The sequence below is a fragment of the Gouania willdenowi genome, chromosome 14 (genome assembly GCF_900634775.1).
Source record: "Gouania willdenowi chromosome 14, fGouWil2.1, whole genome shotgun sequence".
In the NCBI taxonomy this organism is placed as follows: Eukaryota; Metazoa; Chordata; class Actinopteri; order Blenniiformes; family Gobiesocidae; genus Gouania; species Gouania willdenowi.
In genome coordinates, this window is record NC_041057.1 from 31,713,860 (window position 1) to 31,732,567 (window position 18,708).

An 18,708-nucleotide genomic window follows, 5' to 3' on the forward strand; every position below is an offset into this window, starting at 1 on the left:
AAGCAGAGGTTGAGGTCCGCATCCCGGTTGTTAAGTATCATAAACAGCTGTCTACGGTGAGACACTACGTGTTTCAGCAGTGGAGATCTACATCCAGACAGAATCTTTTTGATGGGTGACACCACCTTCCCATGTCTGGAGAGCTCTCTGCTCAGAAACTCATCGGTTATGAAAGGAGGGACGTTTGACAGGATGACCCTGGTGGACGGCTGTGTCAGCGGGGCCACCTGTACAAACATTTCATTCACCGTGATACCTGACTCGACTACGCGGTTCACCTTCTCCACCTGATCCAGGAAGATGACCACGGCACTGTTCATCCGAGCGGCCGACCTCACACTGTCGTGCCCAACCTTCTCTCCCACAGCAAGCCCAATGTCCTCCACACTACACGGAAAGATGGTGTTGATTTTAATACCATGCTTTCGCGTGAGGTGGTTGAACGTGACTCCATTTACCATGGCGTCTTTAGACGCCGACCGGTAAAACCCCGGCAGGAGATAAAAGAAAAACAAACACACACACTAACAATAAACTTAAAGTGACAACTACAAACAACAAACCACATTAAATTTAAACTGTGTTTAACACACTCAGCGTCTCACTCCACGCAACTCACTCACTCACGCATGCGCACACACACACAGAGAGAGAGAGAGAGAGAGAGAGAGAGTATGGGGTTTTAAAATGTTTATTTCTAGTTAAAAACGACAATACCACTAAATATTAACAGAAACTCACAAAACAACAACAAAAACACACAAAATAAGAGAAATATATACTGAATAATAAAAAGACAAACAACAGACAAACAACAGACAAACAACAACAAAATACACAAAATGACACCAAACACACACACACTAAAGCCCTATTCGTTCGAGATTAGTTTTACTTAGGGACCACATGAGATTTGTAATTATTGCGGAGAATGTCAGTGATGTTAATCTTGTGCGAATCGACCATGTCAGTAATTTGTAAAATAAAAATTCCCCCACAAATTACCCACTATATTTTGTATACTAATCCAATGCGAATAGGCATCTCTGTGATTTGGACTGAAATGGGCGGGATCTGCATCCGTTTTCTGGTCCTGCTCCTGTTTTCATTCAGTGTGTGTATGTTTTAACTCATAAAAATCTGCTCACGTTTATGTTTTGTTTCGCGTGGTTACGATCCAAATAGTATCCAAATAAAGTGGTGACTGACTATAAACTGTGAGGCTGGTGTGAGGAACAATAGATGTTCGAACTTCTACGGTTTGACACTTTTGCAAATACAATTACAGCTTTTTTGAGGGCAGTGAAATGTTTATTTTACAAGTTTTAAATACCGCTAACAGCAGCCGTCAACACACACGGAAGTTGATCATAAGAAACAAAGAGGACTGGATACTATTTGGAGCGTAACACTGTCGGTAAAGTTGTCAGATATTCACAAATTCAGACTTCCAGCATCAATGACTCTTTAACGAAACCTCATCGACACACAAATTACGCTTCTGCCATCAGTGTGAGGTGGACAATATGATACAAGATCATTTTTAATAAATGCAGCAGAATAAAAGTCCATCTGTCGGTCGTTCTGTGTGGTGAGATTAAAACAGATCTAATTTTAAAACAGAAAAACGCTGCTTGTTTGTTGTTTATTTTCCTGTTTATAGTTTTAAATTAATAAAACAAACAAAAAAAAACTATTCTTTTTCTATATTTTTTTAATTTGGTTTACGCAGCGCGTTGACATCATATCCGGGAGATGACATGAAAAGCAGACGATGACATGAAAAGCAGACGTTGGGGGGTCATTTATTTATTACATTGTGGTCACTAGGTAAAACTAATCCCGTGCGAATATTGCTTAAGAGAAAAAAATGCCTACTATTACCAGCAACACACATAACAACAACAAAGACACAATAAATGAGGGAAAATACAAAAGATCACAACTAAATCTATATTGACTGATGATGAGACTTGTTGTCGATCACGGTCGGGCACACAAGTTCAGAAATATTTTGACAGAGAACAAAAAGATGAAGCATTTTTGAATTTTTATTACAGCACCCAAAACAGACACAGGAGAAACGTGTCAGTTTCAAAAGAGCAGCTAAAGTTTTGCTGTTAACTGCAACATAAAATGTAGAACAAGCTCGTTACAGTGACACGATCTTTGGTCAGGAAAGGTGCCTTTATGTTGCCCTGTAGTCTCTTAATCTGGATTGAGGATTCACTGTTGCTTTAGTTGAGGCTCTTGTACCCTAACCCTGCAGGACCGAAACACACTCTGATGAGCTGTGGAAGAAGTCAAATACAGCTGAAGAGTGCAGATTGATGCTGATCCTGCTCTCAAAAGATGAAAAATATTCAGCAAAAAACTGAAAGAGCAAACTGTCATGAGACAACGCGGTTGGGGTCCTAATCAAAAGGATAGTTTTAAAGAGGCAGTATGATGAAAAATTCACTGTAATAGTTTTGCTACAGTGATATACATTCCTTTAGCCTCATTCAGAGGGCCAAAGTTGAAAAAGTTCTGTCTCCACCCTCCCTTGTTATTCCACATTTTGTAAAAACTAGGCTCTAAATGGGCGAGTTGGATTTTTCCAACAATATTACGTCATTAGGTGGAAACTCCTCCTCCTGACATTCCTGGCTCCTCCTGCCCTATAAGAATGTGAGCTTCTCCCTCTCAAACTACATCATAGGTAAAACAAACACTGCGATTTAATATAGAATAGACGTTATACTTTATTGTCATATATGTAAAGCTACATACATGAAATGTATTCTCTGCATTTAACCCCTCCCTGAGGAGCAGAGGGCAGCCATGGTGTAGCACTCAGGGAGCAGTTAGGGTTCATATCAGGGACTGATCAGCATACCACAGTGATGGACCAGTGAGATTAGAACTAGTGAACCTACGATTACTAGCCTTCTCCCTTAATCACTAGTCCCTTTATCCACAGATAATATATTTATGTTCAGTATATAGATAATCCAGTACATAGATTCTACAGATTGTCACAATCAGTTTCATTTTTAGTAGCCGTTATACCACCTCATATAGCTTTTGACAAGATCTGACATGTTTGTAACCCAATGCGAAGCAGCAGTAGGGCGAGACACATGATTATCACCATAAATTGACTATTCCTGTGTCCGGTTAGTGTTTGAAACAGCTGACTGTTAATGATTTACTGCTGCTGCGCACGCACACACACACAACCTGAAGCAGCGTTTCTTATACTTACAATTAAATTGCCAAATGTTTTATTTTAATGTGCAGTTTTTTGGCTGACAACAAAAACAAAAGTGTGTGGATAGCAACAGAAAATTGCTATAGTAATAAACAGAGATGGGAATAGTACAGAAAAAATCTACTTAAGTAAAAGTACTGTTACTTTAATTCAATTTTACTTACAATAGAAGTAAAGTTACTGGTGTAAAAATCTACTCGAGTAAAAGTAAAAAGTAGATCTCAGGGTAAATGTTACTTAGTTACTTTTTGGGGGGGGGGCTTCTCTCCAATGCAATAAAAAGTACAAAGACGTGTATAAAAATCGATGAGGTAAGTACTTGTGTCAGAGCATCCAATAAAACATTTTCCAATAAGAGAACATTTTCTATCTAGGAATCTCTGAAAAACTATAAACGCTCCGCTCTGAGTCGCACACAACCCCCCCCCCACTCCCGAAAAAACTCAGAAAAGAGATGAATGAAGATGTGTCTAATAAGTCATTAGTGAATACCAGAGAACCACATGAGTGAGCATGAGAAATTATCAGAAAATATGTAATGAAATTAAAATGTAAATGTCTAACTTAAAGACAAGCAATGTGAACAATAAATATGCATGTTTTTCTGGTCAGACTTTATTTGATAAAATTATCTAGATTTATATTGTATATCACCGTTTTGAGAAAATATATTGAGATATGAGTTTTGGTTCATATCACTAGCCCTAGTAGGAATGTTCACAGCATTTCAATGTTAATAAAGGTCGACCTACCAGATTCTAATCACATAATTGTATTTAGTAAGTGGTTGATAAGTGGGTATTTTAGATTTATTGTACACCTATCTTAGAATATAAGGGATACTGGAGCTTGGTTGAGTGGGTGCCAGAAAATGTACCTTATTTTGAAATCCAAAACTTGACAGGTATGAGAAGGAGTGGAGCAGCCGTAAACGCCACAAAACATGAGCATTTTGATGATTTCAGACGGCAGATTCTCAAGCTTCACTTCCTGCTCTCCATCAGAATTTAGCGCTTTCCCTTCGTCGCGATGCAGCAATGTGAGTGACGTCACGTGAATCAACAGAGCAGGCCATAGACATACACATTCTATTGGCTGATCCTAACAACAGCTCTCGGGTATGTTCAATAGCACAAATGTTAAACAATTACACCACAGTATATTATGTCGATGAAGCACACTCCCATCCTTGTGTTATTTAGTTTACTCTATTTGTATCTATTTCCAATGTAACGAAGTATTGTTACTTCCAGCAAAATTTACTTAAGTAAAAGTAAAATTACAGATTTTACACAAAAAGCTACTCAATTACTGTAACGAGAGTAAATGTAATTTGTTACTTTCCACCCCTGGCAATAAAGCTGTGGTGTAGAGACTGCGTTTACAGACACACCTACTCATGCACATGCATGAAGGCCCAAAAACAGCATGTTTTTAGAAGAGCTCTGAAAGTGACTCTTCAGAGCTCTAAAACTCTGAAAAACAGGCGAGTTTGGGAAAATAAAACTCAAATACTATGTTGTTTGTGTTCTTAAAACAATAAGAGATATGTGAAAAATAGCATAATACTGGACCTTTAAATAAAGCCAAACCCCAACACACAAACATACGCATATGCACAACTTGTGCAGCACAAGAACATATGCACACAAAAACTCACGCTCATGAACACACAGACACAAATGCATGCATTCACAATTATACTTACTGTCTTTAGCCCGCGGGACTTTATAGCGGCAAGGGTTCTAAAACTGTCTTACTCAAACAAGAATTCCCCCTCTACCTCGTCTACGAAGCTGGCTGCCTATTCTCTATTATTGTTGTCTAATAAAGAAAAGGACTAAATGTACTTCCTCCTATTGGAAGTTGAGAAGTCTCACTATAGTTTTATGGGATTGATATTAGGACCCATCCAATATGGGTCAAAGCTGGAAACAACTCTTTTTCACAACAGCATGAGCTAGCCCACCCTGGGCACCCCTTTGCAGAGGATACCAAGGGCAGGTTCACTTACCAAAGGCCTAGAAGTGTGTCCTCCAACCAGGCGCTGCCTCAGATGTGGGTGTTTGCAGGCGGTTAATTTAATCAAGTAGGCTTCTTAATAGTTAATGAATGTTTATTATAGGTTTACAAAAATCAGAAGTCAATCAAAAAAGTTTCAAAGTATCAAAGTCTTAAACTATCAGCAGATAGAGAAAGAAGGGGATCTTCATTGACAACTAGAATGTCCGTTTAAAAGAAGACCCTGAACACAGTTACACAGTGGTTTATATAGCCCTAAGCATGGCGTGATAATATGTCATTATTTTTGTTCCGACCACCTAAGCAGATAGCAAAATAGGACAAATGTTCATACATAGGTCAAGGCCCAGATGGCATAACAGATATTCACAAAAGGTGGTTTCCACACTGGTTATTGTTGCTGTCAGTGGTTAACATTTGATACATAACAAGGCGTTGGCTTCCTGCTAAAGTAAAGTGTGACTTCTTACACCTAGAAGTGTGACTCCTCACACCTTGAGGTGTTAGCTTTAGCACCCTCTGTGGAAAACAAGTGGTGTTTTTTTTTGTTATCACTCAAAACATCTACTTTGCAGCTGTGACCTTACAAAATGCAGTAAACAGGTGTGACATGTCAGAACAGGCGATTAGCTATAATGGTTAAATGAGCATTTCTTTTTGTAGAAGTGAATGAATGATTAATACACACCATACAACACTTACATCTTCAGTAACACCAGCATCCTGCACAAACACATTTATACAAAAAAATCACATAAAAACAAGCAAATCATTCCTGGAGTAAATTTCATTAAAAAGTAAGTAACCCAAAAAAATGCAAGTGGTGATGTCCTGTTGGCTGTACCTTTTCTGTAAAATTCCCCTAAACACATACAGTATATACTACTCACAACGTGTCTCCTATAAATTACAGGATTAGTCCAATCTAAGGCCAAAAATTAAACAGGACTATTTTAAGGCGTGTCTGTGCAAGTCACTTTGAGTTAAAAAAGCTCAAACATGCATTTTATTTTAGGATTAGGCGTAAACCTTGTCTGTGAAACCAGCACCTTGTGTTTTTAGTTTTATGAACCGTCCAAATCTCCAATAGTCACAATGGTTTTTCAATGTCCTTTTGCATTGTCCAGATGAACATTTCACGAGCTTTAATGAAACCCTGATTGGGATTTGCCACTTTTCCTAACCCTAAGTCAGCGTTTTTTTCCACACTGTACGATGGGGTACACACCCCCTCTTCTGACCTGCAGAGTTCACAGGAGTCTTTGGCAGTGGTTCTCAACCTTTTTAGCCAGTGACCCCCAAAATAAAGATTCCAGAGACCGGGGACCCCCACCGTAACTGAATGTGGTTGAACATAGACATGAACATTGAAGAACAGTCATGTGGAGCATAAATGGGGCATAAAGGGGGCATATGAATCTGTGATAAACACATTTATTTATTCATCTGAATAATAGCCACTGTTGTCCAGGAATTTTATTATTATTTGTGTCATAGTATATAGTCATCTTAAAGATAGAAATCCTTGTTTTAATCAAAAATAAAATGGATTAAAAGTGACCAAAGATTGTGGTAAAGGTGGTGAAATTGAATTTTACAAACCACAGAAATTGGTTAAAAGTTGCTAATTAGAGTGGCCAAAAAATGGACAGAAAAGTGGTGAAAAGGGTTTAAAGTGTCAATATTGGCTCAAAAGTGGCAGAAAAAAGTAGGAACAATTAGTTTAAACTGGCAAATAATGGGCATGACAAATCGTGAATATGATTAAATTGGCAAAAATAAGCATGAAATGATGGGTCAACATATGCCACATAGGTGGGGGAAATGGTGGAAAGGGTTTATAAGTGCAGAAAATATATTGAAAGTGGAAACAAATAATGTAGTAGTAATGTAGCAAAAATGCATTAAACGGAGCAAAACTATGTCAAAAAAAAGTGTTGAAAAGATGTTAAAATATGACAAGTTTGATGTAGTTGCAAAAAAAAGAATAAAAAAAGAAGCAAAAATGGGCTCAAATTGATTAAAAATATTTTTGGTTTCTTGAAGGTATCTGATGGAAACCCCCTCCCAGTGTCTCATGACCCTGAATGGGGTCCTGACCCCAAGGTTGGGAACCCCTGGTCTATGGGATTAGAGATTTTCCAGACCAATTAGTACATTCAACTTTTTAATAGTTTTTTATGAAAATGACATCTGCAAATAAAAAAGGCTTTATTTTAGTATTTGCACCTATTAATACAATAAAAAATAATCAATCCTTCCTTAGTATGAGGTCTATATTCTAACCCCCACCATGAGGTTTGGGTTGTTAATACATTTCCATCACGAGTTTTCATGGAACAAAAAAAAACATTTTCTTGTCCCCTTGAATCAGGCCTAATGGCCTGATCATGAACTGCTGAGGTAATCAGGCTAACTTTCTGCACCTGAATAAGTGTCCCTTTACCGCCACCCAATCAGCCAATGGGGACCCTGAATTCCCTCAGGGGGCGTGGTTTAGAACCATATCTAGTTCTGAAGGAGAAGGATCAGTTTGACACTGGTGTCTGACAAAGCTACATCATAGCAAAATATGATAATGTGATTGTAAAGCAAGTGATGAGAAAACAAGGCTTTTTGAACCACTGTTTCATAAAGTGCTTCGCTAACCAAAGCTTTTATTTAATGCCATTGTGACATTTATTGGCGTTAGCAATTGTTACAGCCAAATGAAGCTCTACAAATGTGATTAACCTAGTGTGTATAATATTTTGTATCCTATAGAGAAAAATTCTGAGTAATTCCATCAATGAAACAATGAAAACGAAAGATGTTCTGATGTGGTCATTCATAACTTCCTTGGGATTGTACCGAGTGCTTTTTTACACATTGTGCTGAATAGACATTTATGGATCTTGTTGCCTCTTTTGCATCATTGTCAAGAAGCTTTCACATAATATCTATGGGGAAAAAAATGACACACATGGCTGTGGCGGTGCGGAGAGGGAGCAGTGAGTACCTAGTCCACGGCCCCGAGAAGCGGTGCGTTAAGAGCGGGACAGTGGCGTAAAACTCTTTAAACATGTCAGGTCTGCTCCTCTGGCAGCCTCCACAGCATGTCAGTCATTGTTTTAAGGAAGTGAGACAACAATGAACACTTTATAATCAGCCCAGGGTTTATTAAAACTACACAGATGAATGCAACATTAAGAATATCCTAATTTAAAATATCGTTAAAACTATGAAAATGTGTGCTCACACACAGTTTGAAAAAATAGGCTAAAACTATAGACTAGACTGAATAAACTGATTAAAAAGGTGATTGTATGGTCTAGATCAGAGTTCTTGGCCTCTTGCAATCAATCTTTTCCACCTCCCTCAGAATCCTTGGTGTTGGTGTTCCAGTCTGGTCGGCTTATTCCACACAGCTACACCTGTCGACAGAATCTGCGGCAGCACCTCACTACAATGGAGATGACGCTTGACGCTTCCGTTGCCAAGCAACGGCGTGTCAAACTCACTGCTGGGTACTCACACCGCAGGCAGAGCTTTCCACTCCGCACTCCCGGCATCCGTGCTCCGGCATCTGCACCGCTCCTCCAGCGCTCTCCCACCAACGTTCTCTCCGCCAGGTTGGGGAGTGTCTTTTATTCCAGCTTTCGTCTCTCTTCAACTGCCGATTAGTTACCAGAGTCTCTGATCGACTGTCTGATTGGCTGTGCAGGGTGTCACTAACGAGGCCTGTGCAGCCCAGATGGAATCCAATTATTAATCACTGCTAGTGGGAAGTGCATAACAATAATAAAATTTAATAAAAGTCACACATGCAGGAATTCATCACACCATATAAACACAGCAAAACACTAAAATCCATTCATGTCTAAAAAAACACAATTCGGCACACAAATAAAACAAAATAAATAGCACTTCCACCTTATAACATTTCACATGCTGCAGCCATGACGGGAAAAAATAAAACTGGCACTTTCTGTCCGTCTCGGTTCTCTCTTTGACTCAGTCCACTGTAGAAACCACTCTCGTATCGCTCCGCAAAAAGTTGAAACACGGCAGTGTGACTGGAAGAAGTAAAGACCAGGGCTGAGGTTTGGAGTGAACCAATCATAGCCTTTATGTTCCACGCGGCCTCGACGCGCAATCAAGATTTTGGGAGGCTCATGTCAGGTTACAGGGAGGGAGTCTACGTAGAGCGCTATGGGTGTCTACGGCCTAGATTTGAAGCGGAACCATATCAGGCTTAAGGATTGCAAAAGCAGCAAATTTTGCAAGAAACCTTAAATTGCATGAAAAGTAAAAGTTGGCATTTTACAAATAAGATATCATGTTTTTAAAGGTATTTTACAAAGCAAGATTAACTCTTATCACGCTAACTGGGATTTAATTAGTATGTACTGTCCTACGAAGCTCGCTAACGTCTTACGAAGCATAATCACCATGGTAACTTAAGCTGAACGACTAACCTGGTCGGGAGCAGGTTTTGCTCTGGCTAGGATCTTAGCAAGTACAGCGCCCTCGAAGTCTGCAGTGTCCTGAAATGAAGTGATTAAATACAGTTGCTTCAGCATACATGTATAGCAAATTGTCATTGCTCTGATTAAAATAGTGCCAACTCCCACACTTTTTGATCTGCACCAAAAAGCATAAGTTGGTCACCATCACTAAAGAAGCTCATTTGCCTTTTCTTTCACGACATTCAAGGATGGAGCAAGTTCAAGTGTTTTTATTGGCTTGTTTGGTGTCGTAGGCGATATCCTGCCCACTCACAATGCTGTGGCTACATGTCCTTTGATACTTCTTGAATTAGCATTTTGCAACTTACCTAATATGCTCTAGACCTCGTTTGCTTGTTCACGCCACCTAAATGAGGCCGATTATCCACGAAACAAATCCTAGGGTTTTAACCGCTCTAGGATTCTTCAACGTGAATGCACCCTTCTTCTTTAAGGAGTACACTTCTAGTTTTCTGCCAGGTGCTTTTAGTTTGCCCACCATTTAAAAATATATACAGGACTCTCTAAATTACCCATAGGATTGAATGGGTTGTGAAAATGTTTAAAGCCGTTAACCTGAATAAGTGTGTAGGAAAAGATAAATGTTCCATCTTTTTTTTTTTTTTTTTTTTTTTTTACACACTAGTCAAAAGACATGTACACCAGCAAAAGCAAGCCTATAGTTTTGGAGTGACGAATATGAGCATCACTTTGTAAGAATTGACAAGTACCTATCAATGATCCATGTGAAAGCACTTTTGGTGTAGATGACGTCTGTCCATCCATCCATCCATCCATATTCTTCCGCTTTATCCGGGGCCGGGTCGCGGAGGCAGCAATCACAGCAGAGATGCCCAGACCTCCCGATCCACGCACACTTCCTCCAGCCGTTCTGGGGGAACCCCGAGGTGACCCCAGGCCAGCTCATAAACAAAATTCCTCCAGCGTGTCCTTGGCCTTCCACGAGGCCTCATCCCAATAGGACATGCCTGAAACACCTCCCGAGGGAGGCCACCAGGAGGCATCCAAAACAGATGCCCGAGCCACCTTGGCTGGCTCCTTTCGACGTGAAAGAGCAGCGACTTACTCCGAGCTCCTCCCGGGTGACTGAGCTTCTCACCCTATCTTGAAGGGTGCGCCCAGCCACCCTGCGAAGGAAACTCATATTGGCCGCCTCTATCCGCGATCTTGTCCTTTCAGTCATTACCCAAATCTCATGACCATAGGTGAGGGTAGGAACGTAGATTTGTAAATTGAGAGCATTGCCTCCCGACTCAGCTCCCTCTTCACCACAACAGTCCGATACAGCGACCACATCACGCCGCACCGATCCGTCTATTGATCTCACGCTCCATCCGTCCCTCACTCGTGAACACAACCCCGAGATACTTGAACTCCACTTCAGGCAAGGAGCCTTCACCAACCCGGAGAGGGGAAGCCACCTTTTCCCGGTGGAGAACTATGGCATCAGATTTGGAGGTGCTGATCCTCATCCCGGCCGCTTCACACTCGGCGGCAAACCGCCCCAGTGCACGCTGAAGGTCCTGATTTGATGAAGCCAACAGAACATCATCTGCAAACAGCAGAGATGAGATCCTGAGGTTCCCAAATCGGACTTTCTCCGATCCCTGGCTGCGCCTAGAAATTCTGTCCATAAAGGACTGGTTGGGCAAACTCCCACGAACCCTCAAGCACCCGATGAAGGGTATAGAGCTGGTCCAGTGTGCCGTGACCGGGACGAAAACTGCATTGTTCCTCCTGAATCCGAGGTTCGACTATCGGCCGGATCCTCCTCTCCAGCACCCTGGAGTAGACCTTACCAGGGACGCTGAGGAGTGTGATCCCTCTGTAGTTGGAGCACACCCTCCGATCCCCTTTCTTAAAGAGAGGGACCGACACCCCGGTCTGCCAATCCAGAGGCACTGTCGCTGACTTCAACTTAAGGTACTCAAGACGAATCTCATCCACCCCCGGAGCCTTGCCCCCGAGGGGCTTTCCAACCACCTCGGTGACTTCAGCCCGGGTGACGGGCGAGTCCGCCTCTGAGTCCTCAGCCTCTGCTTCCTCATCGGAAGATGTGACAGTGGGATTGAGGAGACCCTCGAAGTACTCCTTCCATCGCCCGACAACATCCCCAGTTGAGGTCAGCAGCTCCCCCCCCTGCACTGTAAACATGTAAACAGTGTTGGTGAAGCACTGCGTCCCTCTCCTGAGGCGCTGGACGGTTTGCCAGAATCTCTTTAAGGCCGACCGATAGTCCTCATGGCGCGCTGCAGCCCGCTTGGCCTGCCGGTGTCTCTCAGCTACCTCCGAAGTCATACCAGTCAACAAGGCCAGGTAGGCCTCCTTCTTCAGTTTAATGGCATCCCTTCCTTCTGGGTGCCACCACTGGGTTTGGGGATTGCCGCCGCGACAGGCACCAGAGACTTTACGGCCACAGCTGCGAACGGCCGCATCGACAATGGAGGAGAACATGGTCCACTCGGACCCATGTCTCCAACCTCCCTCCGGATGTGGAAGATCATCTGGAGGTGGGAGTTGAAGACCCCACTGACAGAGGGATCCAACAGACCCTCACAACACGTTTAGGCCTGCCAGGTCTGACCAGCTTCCTCTCTTGCCAGCGGATCTAGCTCACCACCAGGTGGTGATCGTTGACAGCTCAGTCCGAAACACGTGGCCAGAGATCAGATGATGCAACTACAAAGTCGATCATCAACCTCCGGCCTAGAGTTTCCTGGTGCCACGTGCACTTATGGACACCCTTGTGCTCGAACATGGTGTTCGTTATGGACAAACTGTTACTAACACAGAAGTCCAATAACAGAACACCACTCGGGTTCAAATCGGGGAGGCCGTTCTTCCCAATCACCCCTGTCCAGGTCTCACTGTCGCCACCCACGTGGGCATTGAAGTCCCCCATTAGAACAATGGAGTCCCCAGTCGGGACACTGTCTAGTACCCTTCCCAGGGACTCTAAGAAGGCCAGTTACTCAGCACCGATGTTGGGCCCTTTGACCGAAACAACTGAGAAACCTGTCCCCAACCCGAAGGCTTAGGGTCGCGACCCTCTCGTTCACTGGGGTGAACTCCAACACGTGGCGGCTGAGCTGCAGGGCAATAAGCAAGCCCACCCCAGCCCGCCACCTATCTTCGCGGGCAATGCCAAAGAAGTGGAGCATCCAGCCTCTTTCCAGGAGTTGGGATCAGAGCCCAATCTGTGCGTGGAGGTGAGCCAGACTATATCTAGCTGGTACATCTCAATCTCCAGCACAAGCTCAGGCTCTTTCCCCCCGAGGAAGGTGACGTTCCACGTCCCAACAGCCAGAAGCTGTGGACGCGGACCGGGCCGCAGAGGCACCCCTCCCTCGACCACTACCCAGTCCTCGCTGCACCCGACCCCTATGAATCCCTCTGCGGGTGGTGGGTCCACAGGAGGGCAGGCCCACGTCGGCCCTTTGGGTTAAGCCCATGGACAAAAGTCTGACCACCAGACGCTCGCGTTCGAGCCCCAACCCCAGGCCTGCCCCCGGGGTGGGGCCCCGGCTGCGCCATACTGGGCGACGTCACGGTCCTTGTATCTCTATCCACAAGGGTCTTCTGAACTGCGCTTAGTCTGACCCGTCACCTGGGACCTGTTTGCCGTGGGAGACCCTACTAAGGGCATAATGCCCCAGACAACATAGCTCCTAGGATCATTCGGGCACTCAAACAACCCCACCACGTTAAGGTGGCAGTTCACGGGGAGATGACGGTTTGTGTTAAAAATAATTTGTCATCCATAAAGAATCAGTTCCCACCCACCCCTGAAACAGGTAGTAGACTTGTTTGATTATTTTTGTTCATTTTGGAAAAAGATGAGAAGGCACAATCTCCAGATCGGATAGTGCAGAAACTCCATTGGTGTCAAATTCTGGGAGATGATTACTGACGAGCATGAAATTGCCCAAACTGGCATTTACCATGGTGACAACAACCTCCAGCTGGACAGAATCAATGTCTACAACAATGAAGCCTCAGATGGGAAATAGGTGCCTCACACTATGCTTGTGGACCTTGATCCTTATACCATAAACACTGCCAAAACTGGACCTTTAAAGGAGATCTTTAGGCTTTTTTAATAGTCAGAGCAGTGTTGGTAACAACTAGGCCAAAGGACAGTTTACAGATGAAGCTGAGCTGATGTTACCCATTCTGGATGTAGTGAGGAGGGAGGTGGAGAGCTGTGAATGTCTGCAAGGTTTCCAGCTCACTCACTACCTGGGGGGTGGTACCGACTCTGGAATGGGCACAAGGCTCATCAGCATGATCCGAGAGCAGAACCCCGACCGCATGAAATGCACCTTCAGCATGTTGCCCTCCCCCAAAGTGTCCGATACCGTGGTGGAGCCCAACAACACCATTCTGTCCCTCAACCAGCTGGTCGAGAACACCGATGAGACGTTCTACATTGACAATGAGGCTCTGTACGACATCTGCGTCCGCACCCTCAAACTCTCTAAACTCACGTACAAAGACCTCAACCACCTGGTCTCTGACACCATGAGCGGCATAACCACCTGCTTCTGGTTCCCTGGAAAGCTTAACACTAACCTGAGACAGCTGGCGGTCAACATGGTCCCGTTCCCCTGTCTGCACTTCATGCTGGGCTTCGCCCCCCCTCACCAGCTGAGGAAGCCTTAAGTCTGAGCGACCCCTCAGCGTTTCTAAGCTCATTAAGTAAATGTTGGATGCCAAAAATATGATGTTTGCCTGCAATCCACGTTCCGGTCACTACCTTGGAGCCACAACCATCTTCCGCGGTAAAAACATCTTTGTGGAGGTGGACAAGCTGATGCGAAACAAGAGCAGCAGCTACTTAACTGGCACATTGGTGGTTAAATGAGAGAGAGAGAAAGAGAGATTTTACAAAACACTTTATTTACACAGATTTAGTTTTTACAATTCAACTCCATAAAGTGCTAATGCATTAAAATTCAGTATATATATATATATATTTTTTTTTTTTAAAAAAAGAAAGTTTAACTCATAAAGACTTGTAAAAACCAACAGCTCTAGCCAGAGTCTTGCCCTTATGTTGACCAACCACACTGCCTCAGCTTCTTGCCCTTCTCTGTTCTCTACTACTTATCTTTTTGTTCTTTTTTATAGGCAGCTCCCATGATAAAAACCCTCAGTAAAAACTGTAAAAACCACATCAAAGAAACTAAAAACCAATGTCAAAAAGAGAAGAAGCTTGTGAGTCTCTTACACTCTGTAAAAAAGTATTAAGAACTGCAGGATTAAAGCATTGGAGGCAATAGCACCATGTAAAATCCTCCACTGGAGGTCGGCGGTCCTCTTTTTTTATGGGAGGTTTATATAAAATCCTCCACTGTGGGCCCGGTCCATTTCTTTCTCCTCCTCGCACAGTGACGGTTTGCCCTCATCCCACCCACCAGCTGAGCTCATGCTGCTTTATAAGCACGAGAGAGTGTGGGGGCGGGGCGTTCACCGGTAGAAAATACATACATAGCACTGCGCGAAGGATGCTGAAATGCTCATCTTCGTGGGTGTGTCTGTTTACATGTCAATCACGGCAGAGAGCTTCGTGGAGGCGTGGCTTCTACAGCTCAGTGCCACGTCAAATTCATCATCAAAGTGGTAACGCGTCATTAAATTGGAGCGAGGTGTTTGGGCTCACCCTGCAGTAAGAAAGGAGCAAATCACCCTCTAACGAATGAGGGAATCAATGAAAAAAACACTTTAGACATGTGTATGAAGCCCTAATAGCACTTTATGATGTTTAAAGCACAGAAAAGTTGATTTAGTGTAACATGGGCCCTTTAAGAGTAATTGTTAATCATAGAAAACTCCAAAAGTACAGATAAATAATGCCTTTCTCTTTTTAATAAAAAAAAAAGCCAGGACTTGGAGATACAGTGTGGTTATTAATGTTTTATTGGTTATTTGAAAGCAGACTTGTAATTAACACGTTAATTGTTAACTAAACTAAAGGCATTGGCAAAAGCAGGGTTAAAGCTGATGGTCAGAACTGTGGCCTCCTCACAGACTGCTCTCCTCCTCCTTGTCCTGCACACTGCAGAGGAAAGAAAGTTTATATTATTAATAATTGATCTGTAAAAAAAACTGCTTTATGTGAGAAATGCACGTTGTTTTAAAATTCACCAAATGAATGCATAGTTTCAACCACAGGAGGCACTGGATCAATATTACAAATCTAACATTTTGGTCACAATGCAATTTGGTGGACTTCTGAGCTCTGAGTGCTTTGTAGTTCATCTAATAATATTGAAACAGTGACACTTAAAAATTAAGTAAGATTAAGGAGAGGTAATATTTTGAAAAAGTAAATAAATACTGTAATGTAAAAATGTAGCTTTTCTTTTTCAGTGTGCACAATCAAATTTCAACCGCGATCGATGTATTGAGCACCTCTGGTTTCGTAAAGGTTGAATCATAAATCGTGCGAGAAGTTATCGCAAATGTCACAAAATGTATCTGAGGGTATGAGCGGTTTTGTCATTTTCCATATTTTACAAGAATATCTGAAGAGGACAGTGGCTGTGTTTCCATTAGATTTTTGCAAAATAAAAGCGATATTTCAAATATAAATATAATTTTGCTTTGAAGGTTGTTTTGGAGCCTTATAACTCATGTAAAGTCTAATCAATACAGGTAATTCACAAAGTAGGATATATTGAACACGCTAACTGAATATTACTGTAGTACAATATTCCACAGCTCAAATAAAAAATCATGTGCCAATAAAAATACAAAAGTTGTTCAGACTGTTACGGCTGGTGCCTCCGGCCTCTCAGACTGCCCTTTCTCCCGCTCACCTTACACACCTGATTTACATCAGCAATCAGGTGGAGAAAGAGGAGGAGCTGTATAAAGGGCTGAGAGGACCAGAAGGAGAGAGGCACAACATCAGACCAGCAGACATGTGGGGAGTTCTTCTGCTCCCCACTTATCCTGTAAGTTTATTTTAGTTTGAACTGGAGATTTCTGGTTGCTGGGTCGAAGGCCCTGTATAGAGTAGGCCCAGTGGGTCTCCAGTCCCTTTTATTTTGTTCTGTTGGTACTTTTATGAACTTTAGTTAATAAATACTTTGAAAACCTTTGATTTCTGTTCAGCATCTTTTATGTTGCGGCCCCTCAAGCCTTTTGGTCTAACATCTTGGAGGGGCCGTAACACAGACGTAAAGAGGGAGGGTATCAACTAAGGGGAATGGGAAATTCCAAAATTCAACTATCAAAGGGCCTGGGGGATGAACACAAGCAATGTAAAAGTTTTCATATATTTAAATCAATACACAAACAATAAGCTTTATGTTCTGAAAGTATAGAACTGAGAAAGAGTGACAAGATCCAGCATGGTTTATTTTCATCAAAGATTTTGGGGAAGTATGCATGTCTATCAATTTTGTATATGTATGTAATGTTGAAAATGTCAGGAACATACGTTGTGAAAACTGAATGAAAAATAAGGGTGGGAGATGTTTAGGGGTAGTCCTCTGATCGAGAGGTTGGGGGTTCAATCTCGGTCTATACCAGTCTGTGTTGAAGTGTCGTTGGGCAAGACACTGAACCCCAAGTTGCTCCCAGTGGTTGACTAGCGCCTTGCATGGCAGCTCTGTTCCATTGGGTGAGCTGATATATAAAGCACTTTGTGACCTGTCTGTGAAAGGTGCTATATATATGGAAAAATGTATGTACACATACTACAAAAGCTTTTCTGTTGGCATTAAATTGCTTGAAATAAATAAATGATGTGAGACAGACACTCCAAACATCCTTATAACACAATGTATTCCTTTGTTGTTTGCAGTCTCCTCTTCTCTCCAAGAAAACATATGCGCGATACATGTGGACAGAAGTGGTCATGTAACCAGGTAAGTCTCGTCCTGAGACATGTAATTGCGTAAAAAGTGTTTCCATTGTGGTTTTGCAACGTATTTCAATGTCTAAACGCTTTCAAAGAGGTTTTTCAGACGTTTCAAGTTTTTTTTTTTTTGCAATATTTTAGTTTTTTCGAAATTCAGGTGTTTCCATCACAAGGTTTTTTTTTTTTTTTTTAAAAAAGCTATTTAGATTTTTGTGCATTTCCAAGTGTAATGGAAACACAGCTAGCACCAAACTGCCCCCCCCCCCAAAAAAAATAATAATTTTAAAAGATATGAAACACACCCTTTACAATCACTATACATGTTTTCCCCTTAATTAAATATTTATATAAAAAATCTGTAACCATACAGGTACTTGCTGATCTTCTGTATAATTACTGTATATTGCGTTGTTTTCACATTGTGTTTTTTGGTTTTAAAACCAAACAGGAAAGTACACATTTCCTTGCACTGAAACTTTTATACTGTATTTTATTTTAACTTTTGATTGCACTGTTTTGCATTGCTTATGGATTTTGCACCATTGTAGTTGTTGTTCCCTCAGGACATTTGCACTGTATGATGAGTGATATTTTTAGAACAGGTTGTTTAATTTTTTTTTTTTTTTTTTGTGGGGGGGAGGTGTAAGGTCCACACTTTTCTAGGGCACCAAATGACCTAACGCCGGCCCTGCTGTACAGTACCATTTGGCTTACCACTGAACCTGTTCATAAAGTAATGAAGTAAACGAGTGATTGGAGGTTATTACCTGACTGCGTCCAGCGCAGCAGTGCTGATTGTTTCTATAGCGACATCAATCACCTGGGTGCTGTGGGAGGGACCTGTTTCCACTGACTCTAATGGTAAAGGATCAACCGTCACCATGGAGACGGAGTTTCCTGTGAGGACATTAACTTAGACATTAATATCACTGTGTGTTAGCGCGTGTGTGTGTGTTACCTTCTGTCTTGGACTGCGTCACTTGTGATCTAGCGATGGCTGGGTTTTGTCCTCTGTGGAAATCTTGGGTCAGCTGACAATAACGCTGACACACAAC

The 18,708-nt window shown here is 42.4% G+C and overlaps 1 protein-coding gene and 1 pseudogene across 2 annotated transcripts in view; one reads left to right on the forward strand and one right to left on the reverse strand.

Annotated features, from left to right (window-relative positions):
* Positions 1-8,237: 8,237 nt before the first annotated feature.
* On the forward strand, positions 8,238-14,647 carry LOC114475425 (tubulin beta chain-like; annotated as a pseudogene).
* A 1,032-nt stretch (positions 14,648-15,679) lies between these two features.
* LOC114475476 (platelet-derived growth factor receptor beta-like) overlaps positions 15,680-18,708 on the reverse strand; it is a 31,048-nt gene continuing 28,019 nt past the window's right edge. The window contains exons 26-28 of one of the 2 annotated variants that reach the window (XM_028466318.1): positions 18,612-18,696; positions 18,421-18,508; positions 15,680-15,841 (exon numbers count right to left, since the gene is read on the reverse strand). In XM_028466318.1, coding sequence (XP_028322119.1) covers positions 15,808-15,841; positions 18,421-18,508; positions 18,612-18,696 — 207 coding nt within the window. In that variant the 3' untranslated portion in view covers positions 15,680-15,807. Of the gene's footprint in view, positions 15,842-18,420; positions 18,551-18,611; positions 18,697-18,708 lie in introns of both variants that reach the window. The other variant, XM_028466317.1, reaches the window with a different exon arrangement.